This window comes from Thamnophis elegans, chromosome 10 (assembly GCF_009769535.1).
Source record: "Thamnophis elegans isolate rThaEle1 chromosome 10, rThaEle1.pri, whole genome shotgun sequence".
In the NCBI taxonomy this organism is placed as follows: Eukaryota; Metazoa; Chordata; class Lepidosauria; order Squamata; family Colubridae; genus Thamnophis; species Thamnophis elegans.
Window position 1 is genome coordinate 46,458,896 of NC_045550.1, and position 24,460 is coordinate 46,483,355.

The 24,460-nt window shown below is 35.8% G+C and overlaps 1 protein-coding gene across 3 annotated transcripts in view; it reads left to right on the forward strand.

Moving 5' to 3' along the window:
- MME (membrane metalloendopeptidase) overlaps positions 1–24,460 on the forward strand; it is a 68,689-nt gene that overhangs the window by 20,271 nt on the left and 23,958 nt on the right. For all 3 annotated transcript variants that reach the window (XM_032225939.1, XM_032225938.1, XM_032225937.1), the window contains exons 4-14: positions 4,708–4,869; positions 6,029–6,109; positions 7,553–7,648; positions 7,752–7,870; positions 8,942–9,007; positions 11,086–11,220; positions 12,499–12,600; positions 16,231–16,367; positions 16,475–16,568; positions 20,595–20,723; positions 23,695–23,793. In XM_032225939.1, the coding sequence (XP_032081830.1) occupies positions 4,708–4,869; positions 6,029–6,109; positions 7,553–7,648; positions 7,752–7,870; positions 8,942–9,007; positions 11,086–11,220; positions 12,499–12,600; positions 16,231–16,367; positions 16,475–16,568; positions 20,595–20,723; positions 23,695–23,793 (1,220 nt within the window). The remainder of the gene's footprint in view (positions 1–4,707; positions 4,870–6,028; positions 6,110–7,552; positions 7,649–7,751; positions 7,871–8,941; positions 9,008–11,085; positions 11,221–12,498; positions 12,601–16,230; positions 16,368–16,474; positions 16,569–20,594; positions 20,724–23,694; positions 23,794–24,460) is intronic.

Below are 24,460 nucleotides of genomic sequence, written 5' to 3' on the forward strand. Positions count from 1 at the left end.
GTGTTCTGGACTGTACAGAATTCTGATTTGTGAGAACAGAGATAACATGAAGGTGAAACTTTATCTGAATGGCATAATTGACTCCTGTAGTGTCTTGCATGCTATTTATTTAAAAAAACATTTACTTATCAAGATTAATGTTTAATAATTAAATTAATATTTGCTTTTCAAGGTTTCTAGTTAATAAAATATTTTTACTATCCAAGACCAATTAACCTAGAACAAAATGTTACAATTACTTAATCAAAATACTTTTTAGTTGCTGAATCATATTCCTGAGGCACATTAAGGAACTGTACTTTCTTATATTGAAAAAAGTGCTGAATAAAACACTTTCGTTGAAAAGCCATCACTTATTGGATGTTTTAAACAAATTTACAATTTGAAGTGCTATAACCTTATGTTTATATATATATTTATTTATTTTTAACCCACCTTTATTGTTTTTATAAATAACTCAAGATAGTGAACATGCCTAATACTCCTTCCTCGTCCAATTTTTCCTACAACAACCCTGGGGAAGAGAGACCGATGAAAATCACCCAGTCAATTTTCATGCCTAAAACAGAACTAGAACTCACAATCTTCAGGATCCTAGTGTGGCTCTTTAGCCACTCTTGATAGATATATAACAGATTTATGTTGGGTTCCATTCTCTGGGAACTCATGTAATAGAAGTGGTTTTTTTTTTACATAAATTTTTACATAAATTAGGTGTTAAATGTCTCCAAGAGATAAATACTGTGTTGAAAAATGAATTTTGATAACTGATTATGATAACAATATCAGGTGTTTAGGATCCTCTCTAACTCACCTACAGGGGTGAGTGAGTTTCTTTCTGGGTAAGGATATGCAGGGGTGAGTGAGTTTCTTTCTGGATAAGGATATGCAGTATCTGCACTTTCTGCTTGGCCAATTGCCGTTATGGGTGCCCCACTTCTCCCTCGAACAGATGTCATCCTCCCTTACTCACAGCCTGTTGCAAATGAAACCACAAAGTCTTTGTTGGTTTTGATTTTTAAAAAAATACTCTTTTCTCATCAGAGCTGTCTTAAACCCTTCAGAGCAGATGTTCCTCAGCAGTTCTTTGCTCTGATCTTCTGGAAGCCTCAGCTCCAACTGCTTGCATCATTTGTCCTCCTTTCACCCCTCAGGGTCTGGTCATTGCGCTATGTAGACAGCGTCTACATGTTTTTTATAGTCTTGCAGTTGATCAGTGATGGCAAGTTAAGTCAATGAAACTTTTCTCATCCCTAGGAACTCATGTTCCATTCAAATCTTACATCTTTCCGTGGGCATCCAGCAAGACTTCCCTTCCCTACATAAATGATAAGGACAAGTAGTTGAGGATGAGCAATCAGATCTTACAATGGGCATAGTCCACATAGCTCCAGCCCAGACCTGTTATTAACCCATTTCAATCCAAACTGAAGTTGACCTAAGAAGCAGCAGGAAACAGCAGAAGACAGAAACATCTTAGGCTAGAGTGGAGAATTGCTCTAAGTCTGTTTCCTCCTAACAGCAGATTTAGGAGATTACATACCCATAAGCAACTTGATTCGGACTCCTTGAACAATGCTCCAAGTTTATAGAATGAAATATAAAGGAAAGGAATGGATCTCCCATAGATTTGTGGATTTCAAGGACAACAGTGCAGTTTCAGGATCAAGAGTCATCTTGGGCAATGATTTGCTATCAAGTCCATATTGATTCTTCATGGCCACATAGATAGATTTACTACACAACAATCTATCTATAACCTCAGGTCTTACAATAATGCATTCATTGCCACTGTAGCTGAATATATCCACTTTGCTTCTTGTTTCTTTTCCCAGCATCAGAGCCTTCTCCAGAAAGCTAAGTGTTCACATAAAGGTAAAAGGCAAAGGTTTCCCTCCCACATATGTGCTATTCCTGACTCTAGGGGACGGTGCTCATCTTCGTTTCAAAGCCAAAAAGCCAGTGCTGTCCTGTCCGAAGACGTCTCCATGGTCACGTGGCTGGCATGACTAAACATCAAAGGCGCACGGAACACTGTTACCTTCCCACCAAGATGGTCCCTATTTTTCTACTTGCATTTTTTTTATTTGTATTTGAACTGCTAGGTTGGCAGAGGCTGGGACAAATAACGGGAGCTCACTCTGTTACGCAGCACTAGGGATTCGAACCGCCAAACTGCCGATCTTTCTGATCCACAAGCTCAGTGTTTTAGCCACTGAGCCACATGTCACATAATGTGTCTCAAATAGGCTAATCTGAGCCTGTGCCTTGAATAAGAACTCTGGATTCAATGACTCATTTATTTATTTTCTTGACTGTCCATAATATTCTTAGGAACCTTCTCCAACACCAATGTTTGGAAGTGGAGGGAAGAATTATCCTCCAAAAAGAGGTGGGCAGGGACAAGACAATAACATTATTTGATTCAGTTTGATTTACATTTAATTAAAATTAATAAGATTACCCTCTTAACTCATCTAATTATTTCACTCTGTCAAGTTACAACTTGATCTTGACTTTGGGAAATTTGGGTGGGGTCCTATGATACTCAGATCTCTTTTTTGGAACTTAGAGAACCTTTATGGCATTTAGATGTAAACAAAGTTTACAAATCACTTTAGAAGAGACAGCAAATCTATCACTGGTACATCTGTTGTGGTATCATGGAAAAAGGAATTGAACTCCAATTTACTCAGTTAATCAAATCAAACGATGAGATTTAATCATGAGGATGGTGAAGTCTGAATCTCCCCATGTATTATAGTTTAATAATTACTGTATGTTTATAGCCAGCTGATTGCCTTGCCTTATGTAAGTCCATTAGACCTGAAAATCTATTTTGCCAAATGCTGACACTAGCTAAAATCCGAAGTTTGAAGTGGGTTGCTCCACTACTTCAGCTTGGAGAGGTTGCATAGCAGTGTCATCCATGCTGTAATATACTGTACTATATTGGGAAATCAGTGAGTATAAAGGAATAGATAGACAGATAAGGCTGTTTCCAATCTTGTCATTGCATAATGTTGGAACTGCAGTTGCTAAATTCAAGACAACACATTTGCTTCATCATATACAACATATCATTACCTTGATTATTGTTTTCAATGAAACATGCTTTTACAAATTTAATTTAATTTTATTAAATGATTATGAAAATGATTTTAAACAAACCAGCCATAGGTCTAAACAAAAACAAGAAACAAAAAAAGCAAAAAGTTGCATTGCTTGATGTAGTAGACCAGTGTTTCTCAACCTTCGCAACTTTAAGTCCTGTAGACTTCAACTCCCAGCTGGGAAATTCTGGGAGTTGAAGTCCACAGGACTTAAAGTCGCCAAGGTTGAGAAGCACTGTAGTAGACTAAGGCAGAAAGATTTCATAGTTTAGTCTATATTTATTTTTTCTTGTTAACTCTGTGGGTGATAATTACAATGATAGATTTCAGTGCAAAAATACAGATAACCACTACATGAAAACAAGGAATTAAGAGCTCTTGGTATCCCATTGTTGGGATTTTTTGCACAGCAAGTATAGCAGCTCTAATATTTAGTTCATTAAGTATGCACTGTGTCTTTAAACCTATTCCTGTCTCTATAATAATTTTCCTCCCTCCTCTTGATCCATAGAAAACTCAGTTGTTCACCTGTATTAAATAATTGTTTTATTGATTTAAATACAAATGAGAAAAGCTTGCATATATAATCAAGATTCATAGGAAAGCAAACAGTTTGGGGAGGAGGCTGAGAATAATAGGTTTTATATCACTGCCATGTTTGCTTTTTCATAACATCATCTCTCTTTAGAATTACAACTCGCATGCCCTACTAACTTCTCTGCTTTTCTAAATCTATATGTTAAATTGGCAAATTTAGGCCATATGGGGCATTCTCCAGTCATGGAGATTCTCTTCATACTTTAGAAGTCTAATCTTTCAGGTCTTTGAATTGTGCTGGGTCACCAAAATAAACAGAAATATCCCTTTCTTAACATATGAAAGAATATGCCCTTAACAGTCAGAAAGTGAAAGAGAACATATATTTAGCAGTGGAAACCTCTCAAATGAATATTTTCTTTTACGTGGCATTCTTCTGAGTTAGAATATTTCATCTCTTGACAATGATCAAAAATAATTTCATTTTCTTCTATAATCAGTTATTGATCGTGCTTAGCAGCTGACTCTCTTTTATCTGTTCCAAGGTTAACCATTCCTATTCTATAACCTAAATGTACCCCTCCCCACTTTTAATGTGTGTTATGTGAAACTAAGTGCAGTAACTCTTCCTTCCAGGTAACTATGCATTAATTGCGGTTATGTAGAACAAATCTGTTAATTTAGCTTCCCAGCCAGGAAAATAGGTTTTTGGTCGATTAAGTTGTTTTTCCCCCAAAGGAAAACAGGTTGATGAAGATATTTATGGTGGGCTACAAGTACAAAGAAGACTTTGTAGGCTGTTCTATGCAGTTCAGTATGACGAGCCTTTTTAGGTCTATTCAGCCAAAGTATTGGCCTCACTCAGCAAAATGCTCACTTCGCATGCTCAGCGAACTCGTTGTTAAACTGGTAGGATCCCACCCTTGGTTACAACTCTCATTACAAAACTAAATATTAATGTTACTGTTTTATAACAATAAAGATAAAAGTAAACTATTTTTTTTAAAAAAAATTATATTAGCTTTAATATGTCTTTATTTATTTTGTTTTATGACAGCTGCCCGAATCATTGAGAACATGGATACAACAGCACAACCTTGCAATAATTTTTACCAGTATGCTTGTGGAGGATGGTTAAAAAAGCACATCATACCTGAGACAAGTTCCCGTTATAGTAATTTTGATATTTTAAGAGATGAATTAGAAGTTGTTTTGAAAGGTCAGTAGTACAGATGAGTCACTCCAAATTTTGGATATATTTTTTTATATATACATTCCAATTTTGTGACAGAAGAGCAAGAGATATATTCTGGTTTATCCAAGACCAATCTCAAAGATTTACTAGGTTGCATCCAAGTCTGTAAGGTCATAGTTTTTTCTGACCAAGAGTAAACAAAAAAGATAAAGAAGATAATACATAATAGCAGATCCCAACAATGTGGGGCTGAAAAAGCCACAACCAAAAATAACATCCACAGCTAAAATCCACATCAACAGTGGGTCAAGAGTAAACATTATCTTGGTCTCATTTAGTGGAACAGACTCTGCATTGCATTCTGACTCTTGCATCACCTGACTCAGTGATCCAAAAGGGATGGGCAGTTGTCCTAAAAATGAGAATGAAGATAGTTAGCTTACCAAGTTGAGTATACTGCTCAAAACCTTGATAGTCCAAACTGGTCGGCCGTATGTTTTATATTTAGATGCAGACAAATAAGGACTGTAGTAGAAGTATCAGGTGTCAAATTTGTTGAGAATCAGAAAAATAATTTGGGAACAGAGACCATAAAAACATTAACTGAAACAGCATTACATTAATCTTTGAATATTTACAGAGGGACAAAGCAAATGTCCAAAATGGAAGAGAATCTGTGGCAGAGGTAGTGCCCATTTCTAAGCTCTACTTGGGTTTCCACTGACCAAGTTAAAACATATAGTATAAAGTTGGTTTTGCTTCTTTTATTTTCCTTCCTAACAGGACCTATAGCAAGAGAAATTCCACTGGTGCTTCTAGGAAAGAAGAATCAGTAGATCCTTCTTCAACCTGCTTCGAAAAGCACCTTTTTAATTTACCTTCTGTAGTAAAAGATAGCTATGGTAGCAGAAACCTGCTGCAATCCACAGGGGAACTTTAGTGGTGGCTCTTTCTTTCTTGAAATAAGCCTCTCCCTTCATCATGGAAATTTAGTTCATAATTCTGACAGAAACTTGAACTATAAAACTTTGAATTCTGTTCTCATTTGTTTTTTTATAAGGCTAAAATTAGTGAAATCATTATTGTTATCATTATGTGTGCTTCTGCATAACACCAGTAGAACATAACCTACATTATGTATCACACTTGGTAATATATATGTATATACCTTTATCATTTTCAGAAGTTCTTGAGAAGACAGACAGTGAAGATATAGAAGCTATTGCAAAAGCAAAAATGCTCTATAGATCTTGTATAAATGAAAGTAAGTTGCTTGCTAAATTACCACATTTAAGAGTAATGAATATAACCTTGTTCTGATTGATTGATTGATTGATTGATTGGTTGATTTGCCATCAACCACCAAGGTAACTTTGAGCAGTTTACTACTTTTTAGTCTCATTCTTGCATTCTCTCAAGTCGTGAAGCTTTCCTGACCTGTTCTCAAGGTGCCATAGGCAGGGGAATGGGGAATTGTGCCTCATAGCTGCATCAAGGAATTTGCACCTTAGTCAAAACAAAACACATGCTAGCCAGCTGAAGTCAAGGCCATCTCCATTGGAAACCCACAACGGCCAGAGGGAGTTACTTCTATGACCAGCAAAATTGCTTCATTGGGGAATGTGACTGATGACACACCTTAGGAGAAGGGGGAAACAGGGTCAGAGGCAAAGTGCAAACCAAGTGAAGTTAGAGCTGGCTTCACTTGGTCCATGCCGACATGGTGCTCCTAATAAACAACTGATTTGTTTTTCTTGAAACTTTGTTTGAGGCTCCTGCTTTTATTGGGGCATTGGTCAGAACCCTGACAATTGCTTTATAGGCACCATAGTATGCTTTGCATATTTAAATTCACATGTATGACATTAGTATCAGTGTATTGCATTCAGTTCATATTTCTTAATTAATTGTTTCAATTCTCGAGAGGAATAGTGCATTTGACTAATTTAAATCTATTTTGTCGATACTCTCTGGGAGGTCATAGAAAAGACTGATAGAATGTAAATAAGGTGCTTCTATTTGTGGCATCTATAAAGGAAATGGTTAGCAAAAAAAGTAGGAGAGATTATTTTATTCAAAGTAGACATTACTGATAATTAAATTATTGACCATGCACTAAGGTTTGGTTTAGTTTGGCATGCCATTGGAACCCAGGTATTGTTGTTCTGTTGTGAGACTAGGAAGTTATGTGACTGACTGACTGATTGACTGAATTACTCTTTTTGAATATTTTGCACAGATGTACAATGTTTACTAATGCTACATAGGTGGGTTCAATGCCTATGTAAGCCATAATTACAAATCATAATTGCTATCTTCCCATTAATCATAAGAGAGAAACAAATCATTTTATGGCTTAGGCCAGAAACCATAGACCGTGGGAGGGAGAGAGGGAGGGAGAGAGGAAATGGAATGACATCAAGTGATATCATATTATATAAGTTGTTTCATTTCTGTGATGTCATCATAACCTGTGTAACATTGCTGTGTTTTGTGACACTTACAAACTTCTCATATTCTGTGAAAACACCAAAAGTTCGAGTTACTTCCATCTATTCGTTTATTTTCCACCTTCTCTTGTGAGATATGATTCTGCAGGAAACATTTGTTTGGAAATGCAGGACCACCACCATACATCATTGTGATAATTGAGTGGTTTAAGAAGTCTGTACCTGTAATTAATGGAATTCATGTTTATTTTCACAAGCTGCCATTAACAGCAAAAAAGGGCAACCACTGATTAACCTAATGACCAGCATTTCAGAATGGCCTATAGCAACAGACAACTGGGACCTGAATCATGGTAGGTGAATTCAGGTTATTTGTTCATTATAATTTTCAAATGGAAAAGAGTGGAGTTGGAGTTATCTTTATCCAACACTGTCTATACATTTTTACTCCTTTAGGCTCCAAATGGAATGCAGAGAAATCCATCGCAGATTTAAATTTTCAATTTGGAAGAAAAGTCATCATTAGCATGTTTGTTGGCACGGATGATAAAAACTCCTCACAACATATACTTCATGTAAGTTTGTTGTTCTTAGAAATGTCTAAAAATGCATTTCTTCTGGCTGGTATAGTTAGAGAAACTAGGGATTTTAAATTGCCTATCCATAAAGACTTATGTCGGTTCATATAAATAATACATCATCCTGCTGTAGATTCTTCAATATGGCTCACAAGCAAGGATGCATCAGTAATGCACACGTAAATCCCATTTCATTTCTATTAAAAATGTTTTGCTAAACATGTCATATACAGTCAGGATTCATTTCCTTTGATAATTGAATTTAAATCATCCTGCCACAAATTACTTGATTGTATATGCTTAGGAAAAGTAATTAACTTTTCTAATTTTGAAAAGAATCTGTCTGATTAACCTACCCATCGATTTTGTGATCCTCAGTTATGGACTCTCCATTAAAACTGATGTTCAAATTATTGTAACAGACTAATCATTACAATGTGCGCATGGTTGGGAATGCAGCCAATAAAGAACAATGCCCTTTGTGAGTACTTGGTAGGAGCAAAGGGATAAGCTACTTGTCCTATATTTCTTTTTCCCTTGTTTTTAGTTCTATATAGGTTTATTTAATTGCTAATTAAACTTGGGATATCAAACTATAGTCACACCCCTATGATGCTGAAGTTCTACTTTTGATTGTGTCTTATGACATTTGCTACTAAGAATACTGAATCCCCATTTGTCCTTTGTCACTCTTAACAGTGATAGCTTCTTTCTTCTTCCACAAATGCTTAGAAATTGAACATCTATTTTCTCTTATAGGAAGTATAGCAGAGTGAAACTTTTATGTCTTGGTACTACCATCATATTGTTAACCATCCACAGTTGTGAGAAGTCAGGCAGGGTACCCATTTTAGTCCTCCTCTCCTCTCCCTTCTACTCCCCTCTCCTCCCCTCTTCCTCTCCTCCCTCCTCATTTTCTCTCCAAATTGTTAGCCTTAGATTCTTGTACTTAAAAAGTCTCACTTTAGGGGCACTTTAAAAAGTGAATATCACTGCTTGCAATCTTTTACCTGCCAACAAATGGTTGTTCTATTTGTGGCCAGATAATTTTTAAACTTGGTTTTTTAGGTTGATCAACCTAGACTTGGACTTCCTTCCCGTGATTACTATGAATGCACTGGACTGTACACAGAGGTAAATGCAAGTTTAGAAATAAGCAAAAGTTTCCCATGAAAAGTTAGACTTTCAACCAACCTAATTACTGACAAATGTGGCAGCCTCAATGAGGAGTGTCTTCATTAAATGCTAATAAAATAACAAAAAAAAAATAAGAGTATCCATACATATATACAAACTATTTATACTAAAAGTATATTTGCTACAGATTTTTATAGTCCAATTACATTTGAAAGAGATAATGCTGTTTTACTACTCTACAGAACCTGTCCAGCATATCCCAAAACTTAATTTTCTGTGTGTGCTTATTTGGTACAATGTGGGGCATGATGGCTCAGTGGTTAAAGACACTGAGCTTGTCAGCTTGCTCCAGCCCCTGCCCACCTCGCAATTTGAAAGCATGCAAATGGAAGTAAATCAATATGTACCACTTCGGTGGAAAGGTAGCAGCATTCTGTGTGCCGTTGGTGTATAGCCATGCTGGACACATGACTATGGAAAAAAATGTTTGGACAATGCTGGCTCCCTCTGCCAAGAAACAGAGATGAGCACTGTGTCCTAGCCGAACAAAACTGGATAGGGAAACCTTTACCTTTATCTTTATTGTGTGTAAAGGAAGAATCAGTGCCACTTTTCTGTTTAACATTTTTAATTGAATTAAAAACAAGATACAAAATACGAAAGTAAATAGGAAAGCAGTAGGGAGGAGGTGGGGAGGAAAAGTGGGAAAGGATTAGGAAAGAGAAAAAGAAGCACTGACATACTCTCTCTGTTGCAGTAAAATAAGTCATTAACATCAAATCACAACTTTTTGGGTTTTTTTCATAATATAAACTAGCCATTTCAATAAGGATCTATCATTCTAATTGGTAAAACCCAAAATCAGCATTTCATTCTTTTCCACTTCAAGCACAAAGTTCAGAAGCAGTCTCCCTGTGGAAGCAAAAATACTCATAGTCTTCTTTAATCAAAATGGTCAATTTTTCAATTTCAGCCAACTCCATCAGCTTCTGCAGCCATTCATCCATGGTAGGAATCAAAGTGTCCTTCCATTTTTGGAAGATTACTATATATGTCAACAGATGTTGTTATTATATACGTCAACATATAATCCAAGTATTTTTCCATTAGGCCCAAAAGAAAATTTCTGGGTTTCATCTTTACCTTCATTTTCAAATTTTTCTATATTAAAATATGAATCATACTCCAATTATTTTTTTGCTTTATTGAAGGTCCACCAGAGATGATAAAAAGTCCCTTCTTTACTGTTAATTTCCAACATTCATTTGACATACCTTTATACATCTTAAATAACTCATCTGATATTAAATACCAGCAATACATCATTCTATAAAAGCTTTCTTTTAAATTATAATTTAATGTAAATTCATGCCACTTTTCAAACAAAGCAAAGAAATCCCAGATAAATGTCTATTGAAAATTTTACCCAACACAAATTGGGTGTATATAAACACTCCAAATAGAATATGCACTTTCTTTATCATTCTATATCCTTAAGGCTGATTTTCTATGATGGTTTTCTTGCCTTGACTGATGACAGATTGATACACTCTTCTTAATTCTGTGCACAGATGATGATTGGGTGCAACATCCTAACATCAATATAAATTTTTTACACAAAAGGCAATATTAATGAAGAAAACTGTCGGGTGTTTAAGTTGACCCAAATATGGTTTGTGAGTATACAAATTCCAGCATGCTAAGGAGAAAAACTAATTAACAAGAGGCAAAGTACTAATGGAAGAGCTTCCTTCAAACATTTAGAAGGTTGATTACAATGAATAACTGTCTCTTTAACTAGTGCCTTATCCCAACTCATGATTTAATGCAATAGTTTAGAAACTACTAGGACTAGTTAGTACTTCCACAGTACAAATTATAAGATTAAATGGACACTATAAATCTAAAATAATACTCATAATAAAATCTTCATGCAGTATTATGGCTGATGTTAATTAAAGGTATACTCTAACTTAGCATAATACAATATTTAAAATTATTTTAAACTGTTTTTTATTAATATTTTAATAATTTTATACAAGTTAATCAAAGCAAAACATTCTTTTTTCTTATAGGCCTGTTCAGCCTATATTAGTTTCATGATTTCTGTTGCAAAGTTAATTCGCCAAGAAAGAAACCTCCCCATCAATGATACTGAAATTTCTATAGAAGCAGAAAAGATAATGGCTTTTGAGAAAGAAATTGCAAATGTAAGTTAACTCTCCTATTTTATATGCAGAATGTTTTGTAAGAAAAAATATATATGGCTACTACCTCTTTCCCTCATTCCCCTCAAAATTATACTATTAAATCAGGGATTTTAGGGAGAAAATAGAGATAAACTTATACATCAAAGAAATATTTCTATTTCCTTTTGTTTGGGGGATGGGATGCACCAGGGAATACAAAAATATTCCATTTTAATTCTAAACCAGGTTGATCTGACTGTTCCCATGATGGTGCGATCCATAAAAGATTTCCAGAACAGAAAGTTGTTCATAATATTTCAGATATGGATAGTATTTCAGATATGGTCTGAAATACAATGGCCGTAAGGTGGCTGGATTAAAATGGAAAATATTCACAGATAATAAATTCTTTATATGTAGTTCTATTTCGACTTCTGTTTTGACATTATTGCATCACACAATAATCCTTCAATACATATTAGTGGTATATATTAATACTACAAGAGTAATAATAAAAATGTATGACATAGCTCATGTACTCAAGTTACAGTTGCTCCAGTAAAGAGAAAAGACTGTATATTTTTTTATATTTATGACTCTAGAAATACACAAAATGCTGAGTATTTAATAAATCTATGTACTGTATTATATTGCCACATTCTCCCTCTGGAAACATTTTGGATTTAGACTTTATGATATTTTGAGTAAACATATTGACATCAATGGGATTTAGGTTAGACATAACAAGCAATGTTGATCTCAGTGAGTTTATTCTAAGAATTACTGACAGAGTGATCTGAACCTATAAATCAGGGCTATATGATATATCAAAATGGCAGTCTAGTTAGACGCATTGCCACTCACTTCTTGTTCTCATGCTAAGAAGAACCTTTGGTCCTGCCCTGGATCTATTCTGTTACATTCTTTTGAATCTCAGTGTTCTGAGATTGAGACTTTTACATTCTTGGAAAGTTGCATGATGTAGAAGCTGGCAAGAGTTGAGTAAGGGGTATTCAAGGTCAGATTCATCCCAGAGCATAGCATAATCCCCAGCTTCAGCAAGGGAATAGAGAGGGCTTCTGTGTTCCCTAGGATCCTGTCCCATGGACCATAAGTTCATACTTTCGTCTATCTTTTATATACTAACAAACAAGTCATTTATGCCTTAATCTCTTTGATTTGAAGGTTTGCTTTGCCCTTTGTATTAGGGTTTTGTTTTTGAGGGTGTTTTTGCTTTCCTGTCTCTGCTGTTCTTTCTTCAAAGCCACTCCCTTTTATAGTATAAATTTGTTTTTCTAGATCACAACCAAAGACGAAGACAGAAATGATCCAAATTTGCTATATAACAAAATGAAGATGAGCGATCTCAAAAAAAATTTCTCCATGGAAATAAACAATCAGGTACAATATAGCAAACATGTTGTTTTCAACTTCTGCCATTGACTAGCAATGTAACCCACTTTAAAAAATAAGTTTAAGATGAAGCTATTGAACTCAAAACACTAAGCTAAATGTACTAGCCTGGTGTGTATCTAATGCAAATACCCTAATAAAACTGGTCACAGGACATAAACTTCCTGGTAATTAATAATCACATGAAATAGTTACTTAGTAAAGGTTATAATGTACTAAGTATGTTCCTATCAAATCCTATGAAAATTGTGCCTTATTTTTTGTTCTGAAGAGTACCATCAATTCAGTCACTGCTTTTTCCCCCCAACCAAGCTATGTATATATTACTGCAATTGGAGACAAACTATCTGGAAAATAATCATATAAATCTTTACTTCCTTTTCTAGCTAGAAATATATATACCAAAGTCTACATCTGTCTGTATATCTTCTTCAAGTAGATTTGAACAGTGAAATTAAGCTACAGTTCATTGTTGCAAATCAATTCTTAACATCAGGACAAAGTTTAGTGGTATGAATTGTTTCATTGGCCCAATGAATTGAAATGTAATCATATCTACATTTTATGGCAGATATCACCCTTACATGATAAGGACACATTTGTTCATGTGACAAAAGGATAAGAACAGAACTTACGTTCCAAGGCTAAATTCTTTGGCACTAAGTTCTAATAAGATGATGTGTCAATCTTCTGATTAAAGACTATCTTTTGTTGACTTGTTATTTAAGTTTAATAAGCTGATTTGTATTATCAGTATTTTTTCAGCATACATAATTTTGAGACATACTGAAGAAAGTATAAAATAAAAAAACATCTTTAATTTTTTTAAATTTAAACATGAAAGTAGTATGCAGCTGAAAAAGGCTATTATCTGCTTGATGGTCTCCTAAAATAATTCATCTGGTTACCATTAATACTGGATTTAAATTGTAATTTGATCTTATCTGGGTTTATTTTTGTGCTGCTTCTTTTTTTTTACTTTAACCTGCTAGAATCCCACGAAAATCATTTCAAAGTCAATAGCTCTCCATTGAATTGTGAAATCATGAAGTCAATTACTTCATAACTTTACCATTCAAACTGGAACCCACTCAGAGGGGCATTAGGTGGACATCTCTTGAAAGTCCTCTTGTAGTTTTCTGGATATTTGCAGACCAAACAAGGTGGCCCTAATCAGATTCATCCAAATGTACAAAAGAGCACAGAATGCATTTCCGGCATTGCTGCCAGCAGGATGAGATGGGATTCTGGAAACTAGATTTTGGGGCATGCGTCATAGAAGACACATCTCACAAAAGGTGGAGAACCCAGCCAAATATCAATTTCTCAAGCCACAATTTAATTTACAAATGTCATCTGTTGATGTCAGTTTTCAAAACCCAAGTCGATAAACTGTTAAACTATAGATACTTATTGTTACTGCTAATCAGGCTGACAATTCCTTTCATTTCGTTCCTAAACACATTTGGCATAATCCTTAAACATATCTAAGACCTCCTCAAACCACAGCTGTCTGTCTGATTATAAAAATTACCATCATGTAAATGCTTTTAGAACTACAGTCCTTTGATTGTTTTACAGCTCATTAATTTTAAATTAAAGCTATTCAACTTAATTTATTGCCTGTTGGCCAAGAGTTTCTGAGCACAGCTAAACTGTTTAACAGTGGCTTATTGTTATTATCAAAGGTTTTAGGATTTTTTTTTCTCTCTTATGAGGAATTTGTTTACAGGAGTAGTCTGTAGAAAATCAAATGAAAAAAGATGAAGTAGTCGATGCAAATTATTTTGATAAGCCAGTTGTTAAGCAATATGTTAGTAAAATTCACTGAAATGTACATATATTCTTGAGTAGTTAAGTTTAATCCAGACAACCCATGCTCGTTGTTTCAGAGATATTTCCTTACCTGGACTGATATACGGAATTACCATAGGAGAGCCAAAAAGCAGTGGGAGCAGGAGTGAATTCCAACTTCCTGCTTGCTTCCCCCCCACTCTGCATCAGCCCTCCCACATAAGCCAGACAAACACAAGAAAGTGAACTAATTCTACTGTATTTTAAGGCTACATTAACATAATATCACAAGTGCAAAGTTCCTGACATCACTTTTGAACTATTTGATCCATTAGGGCAGGTTTTTCCTAAGTTTCCTAGGTAGCATCTTTTCCCCCATTCCCCAAGGTCATCCACGCATTCCATTACACTTTGCAGTTGGAGGCCAGCAAGGAGGTTCAGAAATCACAAACACAGTACTACAGGTGACTACAGTCAGATAGCATTGCTGAAGGTTGGACATAAGTTTGTCATTATAACTGGTCTGAAGATCCTTGAAATTTCAGGCCAATGGGAATAATGGCTTCTGGATTTTGGATGCATTCCTTAAGTTAGCCCATTTGAGGGACTTTGATTCAAAAAATGATGCTTTGTAATGCATCATTTCACCCAATTGTAGGTTACACAGAGACAATCAGATAAGAGAGTCCTAATAGTGTATAGATAGCTGATACCACTTAGGTATTAATCCATCCAGCCACTAAATGTGGAGGCATCCTTGGTGCTCTCTGAACTTGCTTGTTTTTCTTGCAGATATTTCATTACCCAAACTAGGTAACATCATCAGTGCTAATGATGTTACCTAGTTTGAGTAATGATTAAGCATCTGAAAGAAAACAAGCAAGCAAGTTCAGAGAGCACCAAGAACCTGAGCTACAAATATTCTCCTTTATTGGTACTAAATGTAAAGTCAATTCATTGTCTATAGAAGGGAGTGTCCATATTTGAGGAAATATGGAGGGTTAAATGTATATATAACTACATCAGTCTTTTTGTAACCTTAAAATATAGCATTTATATACAACTTTATGTTACAAACAAAGGAGAATATTTGTAGCTCAGGGTTGAAATGAAGGGCCTTTGGTGCTCTCTGAGTGTTGTTATTTTCTTGCAGATGTTTCAATACCCAACTTAGGTAACATCATCATCTAGGTAATTTTATATGTTTGCTTCTACCACACATTATGTGAATTACATATGCCTACTTTCAAACAATATATAAAACATCCCAAGCGCTGAGTAAACTTTAAGGCACTATTTAATTTTTGAAATAGGAAATACAAACATTCAAATGTATTGTATCTGGAAGTAGGAGTTACTCACGGTATGGAATCTAGACATAGTAGCTAGTGGCTGAGAAAAAGACATTTGTCATATTGTCAGATGCTTAGGGGGTAGGAGAAGATATTTGATAAAGTTCTATTCTGTGAATGCACTTCCTAAAACCAATATCTGGATTTAAGTCCTTAAAACATTTGGGAATGGGATCCCAGTTCAATAAAGTTACACACTACAATTAAAATAGTCTTGCAATGAGTCTGGGGTACATCCCTCTCCCCTCTGATATATTGTTTCTGAATGCTGTTAACAACTGTGCATGGTTTTCTTTTATTTCCTTATTATATTGTAAATGTAATATAAAGAATGGTTATAACACAGCTAAAAAAAGACCAACAGTCTTCCTAAAGCATATAATGTATTTGGCAGAATCAATGATAAAGACTTAATGGTAAGAGTAACATTGTCGAGTGTTTTATCCTACGTAACATTTCTTTCTCCCCACAGACATTTGACTGGCTAAAATTTGTAAATAATATAATGGAAACAGTGGCAATTAAAGTTACAGATACAGACGACATAATTGTGTGTGCTCCAGACTATTTAGGGAAGCTGAAGTCTGTTATTTCCAATTACACTGCCAGGTATGCATGCCAAATGCATTTTAAGTTTTTATTTTTTGAAGACGCCAATTTATTTTGTAGTTCTACAATTAGCAACAAATGGTGCTTCTTGTTGCTTTATTATGCAGAGAAATTCAAAACTACATAAGTTGGAGATATATCATGGATATGGTGAGCAGCTTAAGTCGCGACTACAAGGACACAAGGAATAATTTCCGTAAGGTACAGAAATCCATAAATTCATTTTTTACACTTAACCTTTGAATATAACTCCTGATATTTCTGTAGCCATTCTGATATTTAGACAGTAATTTGAAAATATTGGCTGGTAGCTCACGTTTGGCTCACCCCTTTCATGTTTGGACAATTGTGATGTTGGTCTCAGGAACAAACAGTTCTCTGAATTTCATCAAACATGCAAAATAAGCAATTATGAATTTATTTCATCCTTTTTTCCAAAATATACTTGGAATGAGGACCTCCGGCTTTCTGAATATTGTTGAACTTTGCCTTCCTTCTTCTCCCTTCTTCTTCCCTTCTTCTCCCTTTTGAACCACCTTCTCCCTTTTCAACATTATGAGGAAGTCCTAGAGTTGTAGATACAAAATCATGGCCCATTCATAAGTTTGTAAATGTTTTTTTTTAATAAATTGAACAGGATGGATAGATTTCAGAATATATAAGAATGTATAGGACAGACTAAATGACCTTTAGAATTCTCTCCAATTCAAATATTCTGTGATTTGTTGAAGGGTTGGATCCAATTCAGCCAAAATGAAGTACTTATTTTAAGTGGAATACTGTTTTTTGCAGACAAAAAGAGCTTAACTTTGGCTGGGATGTAGTCTTCACTCTCTCTAACTCATGACATAATTGTAATTATATTTTGAGGAAAATTAAGTTTACAAGCTGGAAGATGGTGGTGTTCTGTTAAATATTACATTATGTAATATATCGCAAAAAGACAACAAAAATTAAAGTGAAGTAAAATAGAACAGGCAAATCCATCTTCAAGAAAATTAGTGTAGGAGTCCTAACTGTTCTTTTGAACTTTGCTGATAACATTTCTCTGAAGTTCTTTCATCTTTGCCATATTATTTACAGTATATAATTATTAAGAAACAAAATAATTTTCAAACTATTTTGTACACAGAGCAGAATTTAGTGACTACTTAAATCTGTTCATATAAGATTAAAGGAGCAGGTATAAATAGATAGATGATAGGTAGATGATTGATGATGATAAAATCACAGTATCAATCGTGAAGTCAGCTTCTTCAACCAATATCTAACACACAAAAAGAAGGGTATACAACCCACATGTCACATTTGAAAGCCTTGCATATAGCTTCCAGACCACCACCACCACCCCATAAAAAGTTGAAATGTTGAAACAGTGGTCACCTGTTGGATATGACTGCTTAATCGGAGCAATGGCAATATGATATGGTGGGGATCTGTCATTATCCCTCTGTCATGGTCAAATCATACCCTGGTAACCTTAAGAGACTCTTATGTTGTCCCAGACTCCATGTAGGGAAGCTGGATCCATTCAAGCAGTCCACCCTAGCAAATGGATTCCAGAGAGGTTTGGGGAAATCCAAGGAGTACTTGCTGCACTGTCCTGACAAAACTCTGGTTACATCCTGGAACCAAAGGGCAACCAGGGCAGGATTGTACCTGTGAAGGCCTCTCTTGCTCTCAACCAATTGCTTTTGATATTCCCTGTGGTTCATGAAGGAGCTGCATGTTTTGAAAAGGGCTAGTCAGTGGGTTTAGGCAATGATAAATTCCTCAGGGCAGGAGGGACATTTCTGGGTCTTTTGAGAGCTTGCTTCCTCTTCAAAAAAAATCCATCTCTTAATCCTACCTGTCTGGATAATTTCCATCCAGCTGTCCACTTTCCTTTTTAGGGAACATGGTAGAGAAGGCAGTTGCACAGCAGCATTAGAGGGTCCTGGGTGAAATAGATTATTTGGACCCCTTTCAATTCAGGCAGTTATGGGACAGAAACAGTATTAGTCACACTTGTCAATGATCTCTGGTGAGAGCAGGATGTGGGCAGTGCATCCATCCTTGCTCTCCTTGACCTCTCAGTGGCCTTCAATGTTGTACACCAGTTGTGCTCTTTCCTGGATCAGAAATCCCTTTGCTCAGTCACCCTAGCCCTGGTCATCTCATGGCTGAACTATTGGAACATGCTATACATGGGGCTACCCTTAAAGACAATCCAGAAGTATGGTGCATAACACAGCTGTGTGTGAAGTTCTTGGGGCCTCTAGGATGTCTCATGTTACACTGCTGTTCTGCAAGCTGCAATTGGTTGCCAGTTCATTTCTTGGCCCAATTCAAGTTGGTTGTTGGTTATCACCTTTAAAGTCCTTCATGGCATGGGTCGAGTATACCTGAGGAACTAGGTCATCCCAATGAGATTAGCTCACCCACCCACACCAACAGAAGAAGTGACTCTAGGAGGCATACAAAATTAAATACATACTTAATTACATTGATGTAAATATTAATTAAACAATTGTATTTATTTTAACAAACTTTAACAATTAAATTACATAAATATTTATTTACTTTAAAGAAGTAACTCCTGTCACAGGTCTCCTCAATTCATCCTAATCTACATTGGGTTTTCTTGGGGAATGGCTTCCAGGATATGACTCAAAGGACAGCTATGGCCCATTATCTACAAGGGTTGCATACTGTATGTCCCTTACAAAAATAAAATGGGCTGCAACAGATTTGAAAAGAACCATGATCAAAAGGCTAATTAAATTACAGAATATTTACCAAGGTTATGGAACATTGTGTTACTTAAGCAGAGCTCTGATACTTCATCCAGGAACATGCAATGTTTTGCTTTGATCAACAGAATCAGTTTGAAGGTTGGCGAGACCTCAGTGAGGTCTAAAATGCAATGATTCACCCCAGAGAAGCTGTGAAAATCCTGCAAGCACCTGCCAATATTTCAAGGGGAAAAGCTTGGCTCTAAAACACTCTTATTTTGGATATGCTGGGTGTTTTATAAATTATAAAACCATTCCAATATTCAGTCTCCGAGTGCAGGCTGTTGAAATGGACAGAAACAGCATATGGTGCTTCTTATCCTGTAGTAAGGGAAATGCATGTGGAAACAATTTTCATAATGTTTTTGTTTGAAATATCACAGCAGGTCACTATTACCCATTTGTTAGATACAGAAAGATTTCACCATAATAATTGTTGACTTTTTTATGTGCACAAATTACAGGCCAGTTGCCTGCACTTAGAAGAAAAATAGGTTGTTCCTTCTTAGATGTGTATAAATGCACACAATATAGCCACCAATGTTGTGAAGGCAAGATAACCCAGAATTGCCCCTTCATAGTAACATAATTTTCAAAACTCAAAACAAAGTATCAGACAAAAATGCTATGGTAAAACTCAGCTGGCCAGAAAGTGATTTAATAGGGCTACGTATTACATTCCTGTATCACAACCTAGACTTTCAGTCCTTCACCAAACCTAGTGCTAAAACACCATTAAAAATAAAATCCAGAAAGCAGTTTTCATTCGTTTTTCAGGTTTTGCCAGAATTCATCTACTGTAAAAGATTGCAGGCAAATCTCTGAAGCTGTCTGGAGCTTTTTTTGCAGGACAATGTTATCAAATTCACACGGTTCCTCTTCTCCCTGAAAGCTGGTTCTTTGCTAAATGTCTGCCCATTCCTTGTTTCCAGAGTGTTGAGTTTATGATTAAGTCCTATTTGCTTTATATCTTCTTTCATATCTGAGGAGGAGAAAGAAGAAGTGAGGAGGTGTGATAATATCAAAAAGCAGAATAAATATTCCATAACATAAGGATCATGTTATTCGCTAGTCTTCTGAGGCCTTGATAACTTTTATCTTTATTGGAATCATTTCCTTTCTTCTAAGGAGAGCTATTTTGCCTGAGATGCCTGTGAGGCAGCAGCAAATAAAATATGCTTTTCTACAGTTTTCAAGAAATTGCACTTAAAGAAAAAGAAGCACAAATAGTCTCATCTTGCTGAATCTGCTTGACATTCTCCAAACTCCTGAAATAATGCAAAGAGCAACGCTTTCTCATTTTACTAACCCACTTTTTAAATATCCCTTATCCACAAACACTTTTCATTAAACACTGATTAAAAGCATTCAGGGAGGACATGAACTGTTTCCAAACTCATGTGTTTTTTGCTTGTTGCCACATGCATAAGTGATTTGTGTTTATGCTCTACAGGTTTTGTACGGCACAACCTCAGATGCTGCAATTTGGCGCCGTTGTGCAAACTACGTCAACGGCATTATGGGGAATGCTGTGGGGAGGCTTTACGTCCAAGAAGCTTTTGCTGGAGAGAGTAAACATGTGGTAATTATCATTGATATAACACTTAAGGAGGTGTTGGGTTCATATGAATGGCAGGGATGTCGCAGTAGAAGTTTGGAAATCAAACAAGGCATATTAACAACTGCTTGGAAAGATCCTATGATTCCGTTTTATAAGGCCAGGCAAGAATGACAGTATTCTGAGCTCATATACTAGATACAGGCCAGAAAGACAGGAACTATAATCCTTCTGACAAACAGTTTAGCCTGCATTGTATCTGACTATAGTATCTGATCCAATCTACAGCACCAATCTTTTTTGGATCCTTTTCCCCTGCCATTTACCACCTCGGAACTTTAACTTGACATCAGGTTTTTGTTATTTTTAATGTGTTTAGTTTTATAGCTGTAGTGTCTTTTATGCTTTTGATTTTAACTTTTGATTGGTGCTGCCCAGAGTTGATTATAAGATGGGCAGATATATAAATGCTTTAAATACATAAATAAATAAAAAGTAAAGCACTTTGGACAATGTTACCTGCAGGCATGAGGCTTCCAATGTGGACTATCCCCCAGGGAGAGCAAAAAATAACTTGCCATCTGCAGGAGGACAGTGGTTTATTTAATGGCTGTCAGAAAAGGAGCCATCAATTTCCACACAATGACACTCCTTCATATCTATGGCCTGTATTTGGGAAACCAAACTGGTTTTGTTCAGTTTAAATGGATCAAAAGGTATTGAAATCTCTAGCGCATTACAGTAGTGGCAGCTTTCCAAAATGCAACTTCGGATCAGAAGGCACATGATAAGCAATTGCTGCAGCATCTGTGGCTTTTACAATAACAGTATCAGACATGCATCTTGTAACAGCAGAGAGGTGACGGGTCCTAGAAAGGCCAAGTGTTTGGGAGTGTCCAAAAGCATTGCAGTGATGAGTTCCTGCTGCTGCTGCTGCTATCGGTATTTGGTTTTTATTTCTTCGATGGTTTATCAGGCAACATGCACAGATTCAAACTTCCTGGACATTTGTATTGACATTTGTCTTCCCTTTCAGCCCCTTGAGAAAAGTTTTTAGGTTATCCCCCTTTCCCCTGTTTCCCAGGTTTTGCCCTGCCTTTGCTCAATTTAATAAACTAATATTGGAGAATCTTACCTTACTCCTTTATGGTGAGAGAATTTCACACTTGGTGTATGTGTATGTGAATCTAATAGCATGGTGAGAGTTACTAATAGTCAGTTTCACAGTGCCTACAAAGAAAACTTCCAGGTTTGGTTTTTTATGTTTATGCTTCTTAATTTTGCTTGTTTATAGTAGGATCCCTCCGGTCCTAATATGGGAAACCTTTCTGTTTTAAGGGGGATTTTTGAAAACATAGGGCAAACTTGCTCACAGCACAACAACTTTGGAAAATTTGTAAGTTCCAAAATGGCTACCATAATTCACAGGTCCATTCAGAAAACGCTCATCTGTCAGAAGGGAGAAAAGCCCCCAGGAAGCTCTGAACTATTTCAGTGAAATGGTATGGGCTCCAAGAGATAGCTGCAAAACAATCTGAACCTAAAAAAAAAGGTGCCTTGCTTTGCACCATGCCAACCTCTTATTAAGGATTTTTAAATGTTGGGGTGGTAAGGTGTCTGGTAAGCATGGAGGAGTCCTTGGGCCCTTTGTTGCATATCCCTTAAGTGGACATGATAATGCTACATCCTGAAATACATCCAGCAACACACAGAAACCATAGTTCTCCCCCAAGTGGAAGAAATGGATCTTTGGAGGACAATATAGTCAAGATGTGATTTGAATATCCATCTGTGCAAACACATGATAAGTTTTAATCAACATACATTTTATAGCAGCTTCCCAAATCTGGTACTGGATAGAAATTGGATAGGATACTGGAAAGCCAACATCCCAGAGGACAAGCTCAGGATCCAAAAAGATCTTGGCAGACTTGAACAATGGGCCCTATCCAAAACATGAAATTTAAGGTGAAGAAAAGCAAGGTTTTACACCTAGGCAGGAATAACCAAAGTATACTGTAGATTAGGTGAAACATGACTGAAAAACAGTAACTGTGAGAGGGACCTTGGAGTCCCAGTGGGCGATCATTTAAACCTGAACCAGCATTGTGCGGCAGCAGCCAAAAAAGGTAACACAATCCTTGTGTGAAGTATTAGTACCACTTTATATAACCTTAGTAAGACCACACCTGGAATATTGCATCCAGTTTTGGTCACTACATTACAAAAAAGATGTTGAGATTTTGGAAAAAGTTGACAGAAGAGCAACTAAGATGATTAAGGGCTAGAAATAAAAGCATATGAAGAATTGGATATGGTCGTAAAGAAAGGAAGGACTAGGGGTGACATGATAGCAGTATTTCAGTATTTGAGAGGCTGCCACAAAGTAGAGGGGTCAGCTTATTTTCTAAAGCATCAGAAGGCAAAACAAGAAACCATGGATGAAAACTAATCAAGGGGAAAAGCAACCTGGAATTAAGGCAAAACTTCCAAACAGTGAGAACAATTAACCAGTGGAATGATTTGCCTTCAGAGGTTGTAGGTGCTTCATCCCTGGATGTTTTTAAGAAAAGACTAGACAGTATATATACATATAAATGTATATGCTTTATATGAGAAAATTTGGAGTTTTAATCCCAGAATCTCCATAAAAAACATTTATCTGGATGTTGGATAATATGATCTCAAGTTCATTTGAATGTGTAAACACTAAAATTATTGTTTTGGAGACCTCTTCCACTTGATTAGTTTATTTTTGCAATTATAGCAATTTAATTTTTTGCCATTGTCAACTTATTTGAAAAAAACAAAAATATAGTATTTCTGGCCACAACAGTTGGAATATAAAATTTCAGACCTATGACTAAATTATAATTAGGAGTATTACCCTAGATATGTCTAGTCAGAAGTGAGTCTCACTAAGTTTATTGGTCTTCCTTTCGGATAAGGAGGTCTAGGATTTCAACCTTAATCGTATTGTACCATATATTCCCAGGTTCAAGAAATGATTACACAAATCCGTGAAGTTTTTATTAAAACACTGGAAGAACTCTCTTGGATGGATGCAGAAACGAAAAAGAAAGCAGAAGAAAAGGCAAGATTTGTTTAACGGTTATCTTGTAATTTGAGAACACCTTCTTCATTTAAAATTTAAACAGTACAGGCTATCTAGCAAAAGTATGTATGTTTGAGAGAGAGAGAAAGCAAATGTATCATATTTCAGGTAAGTTATTGGCTAATTCCCAATCTCTCACTTTTTGAAGCTGACATAAATAAATATTGGCAGTACTACAATTAATTTAAGTACAGATTGCAGTTGTGCACTGTGTTCTGTTTGTCTCAGAGTGCACTTTAAAATGAAGTAGTATATGGATGCTTCAGAGATGTTTTACGATGAGATCATTCTGCCTTATCCATAACATATTATAAGAAAAGCTCCAGATACCACCTCCATCTTGCATCTGCAACCATTTTTGTTTTTTCATTACTACTTAGGGAAAAAGAAACTTTTAAGGAGGGGAGAAAAGGAACAGATTCAGAAGAATTTTTGATCATTAGTTTTAAAACACCCAGTGGTTTGGATTCTTCCTAAGATCTTGTGTTTGATCAGCTAGGTAGTATCATTCTGCACTTTGACCTCTTATTTATATTTTAAAAATAATACTGTATACAAAAAGTCCACAGTGTTGCATATTTGAGTCCCTAATTCAGTTCTTCACATTGTATACTATCTTGAGTCTCTAGAGGAAAATTAGGCAGTA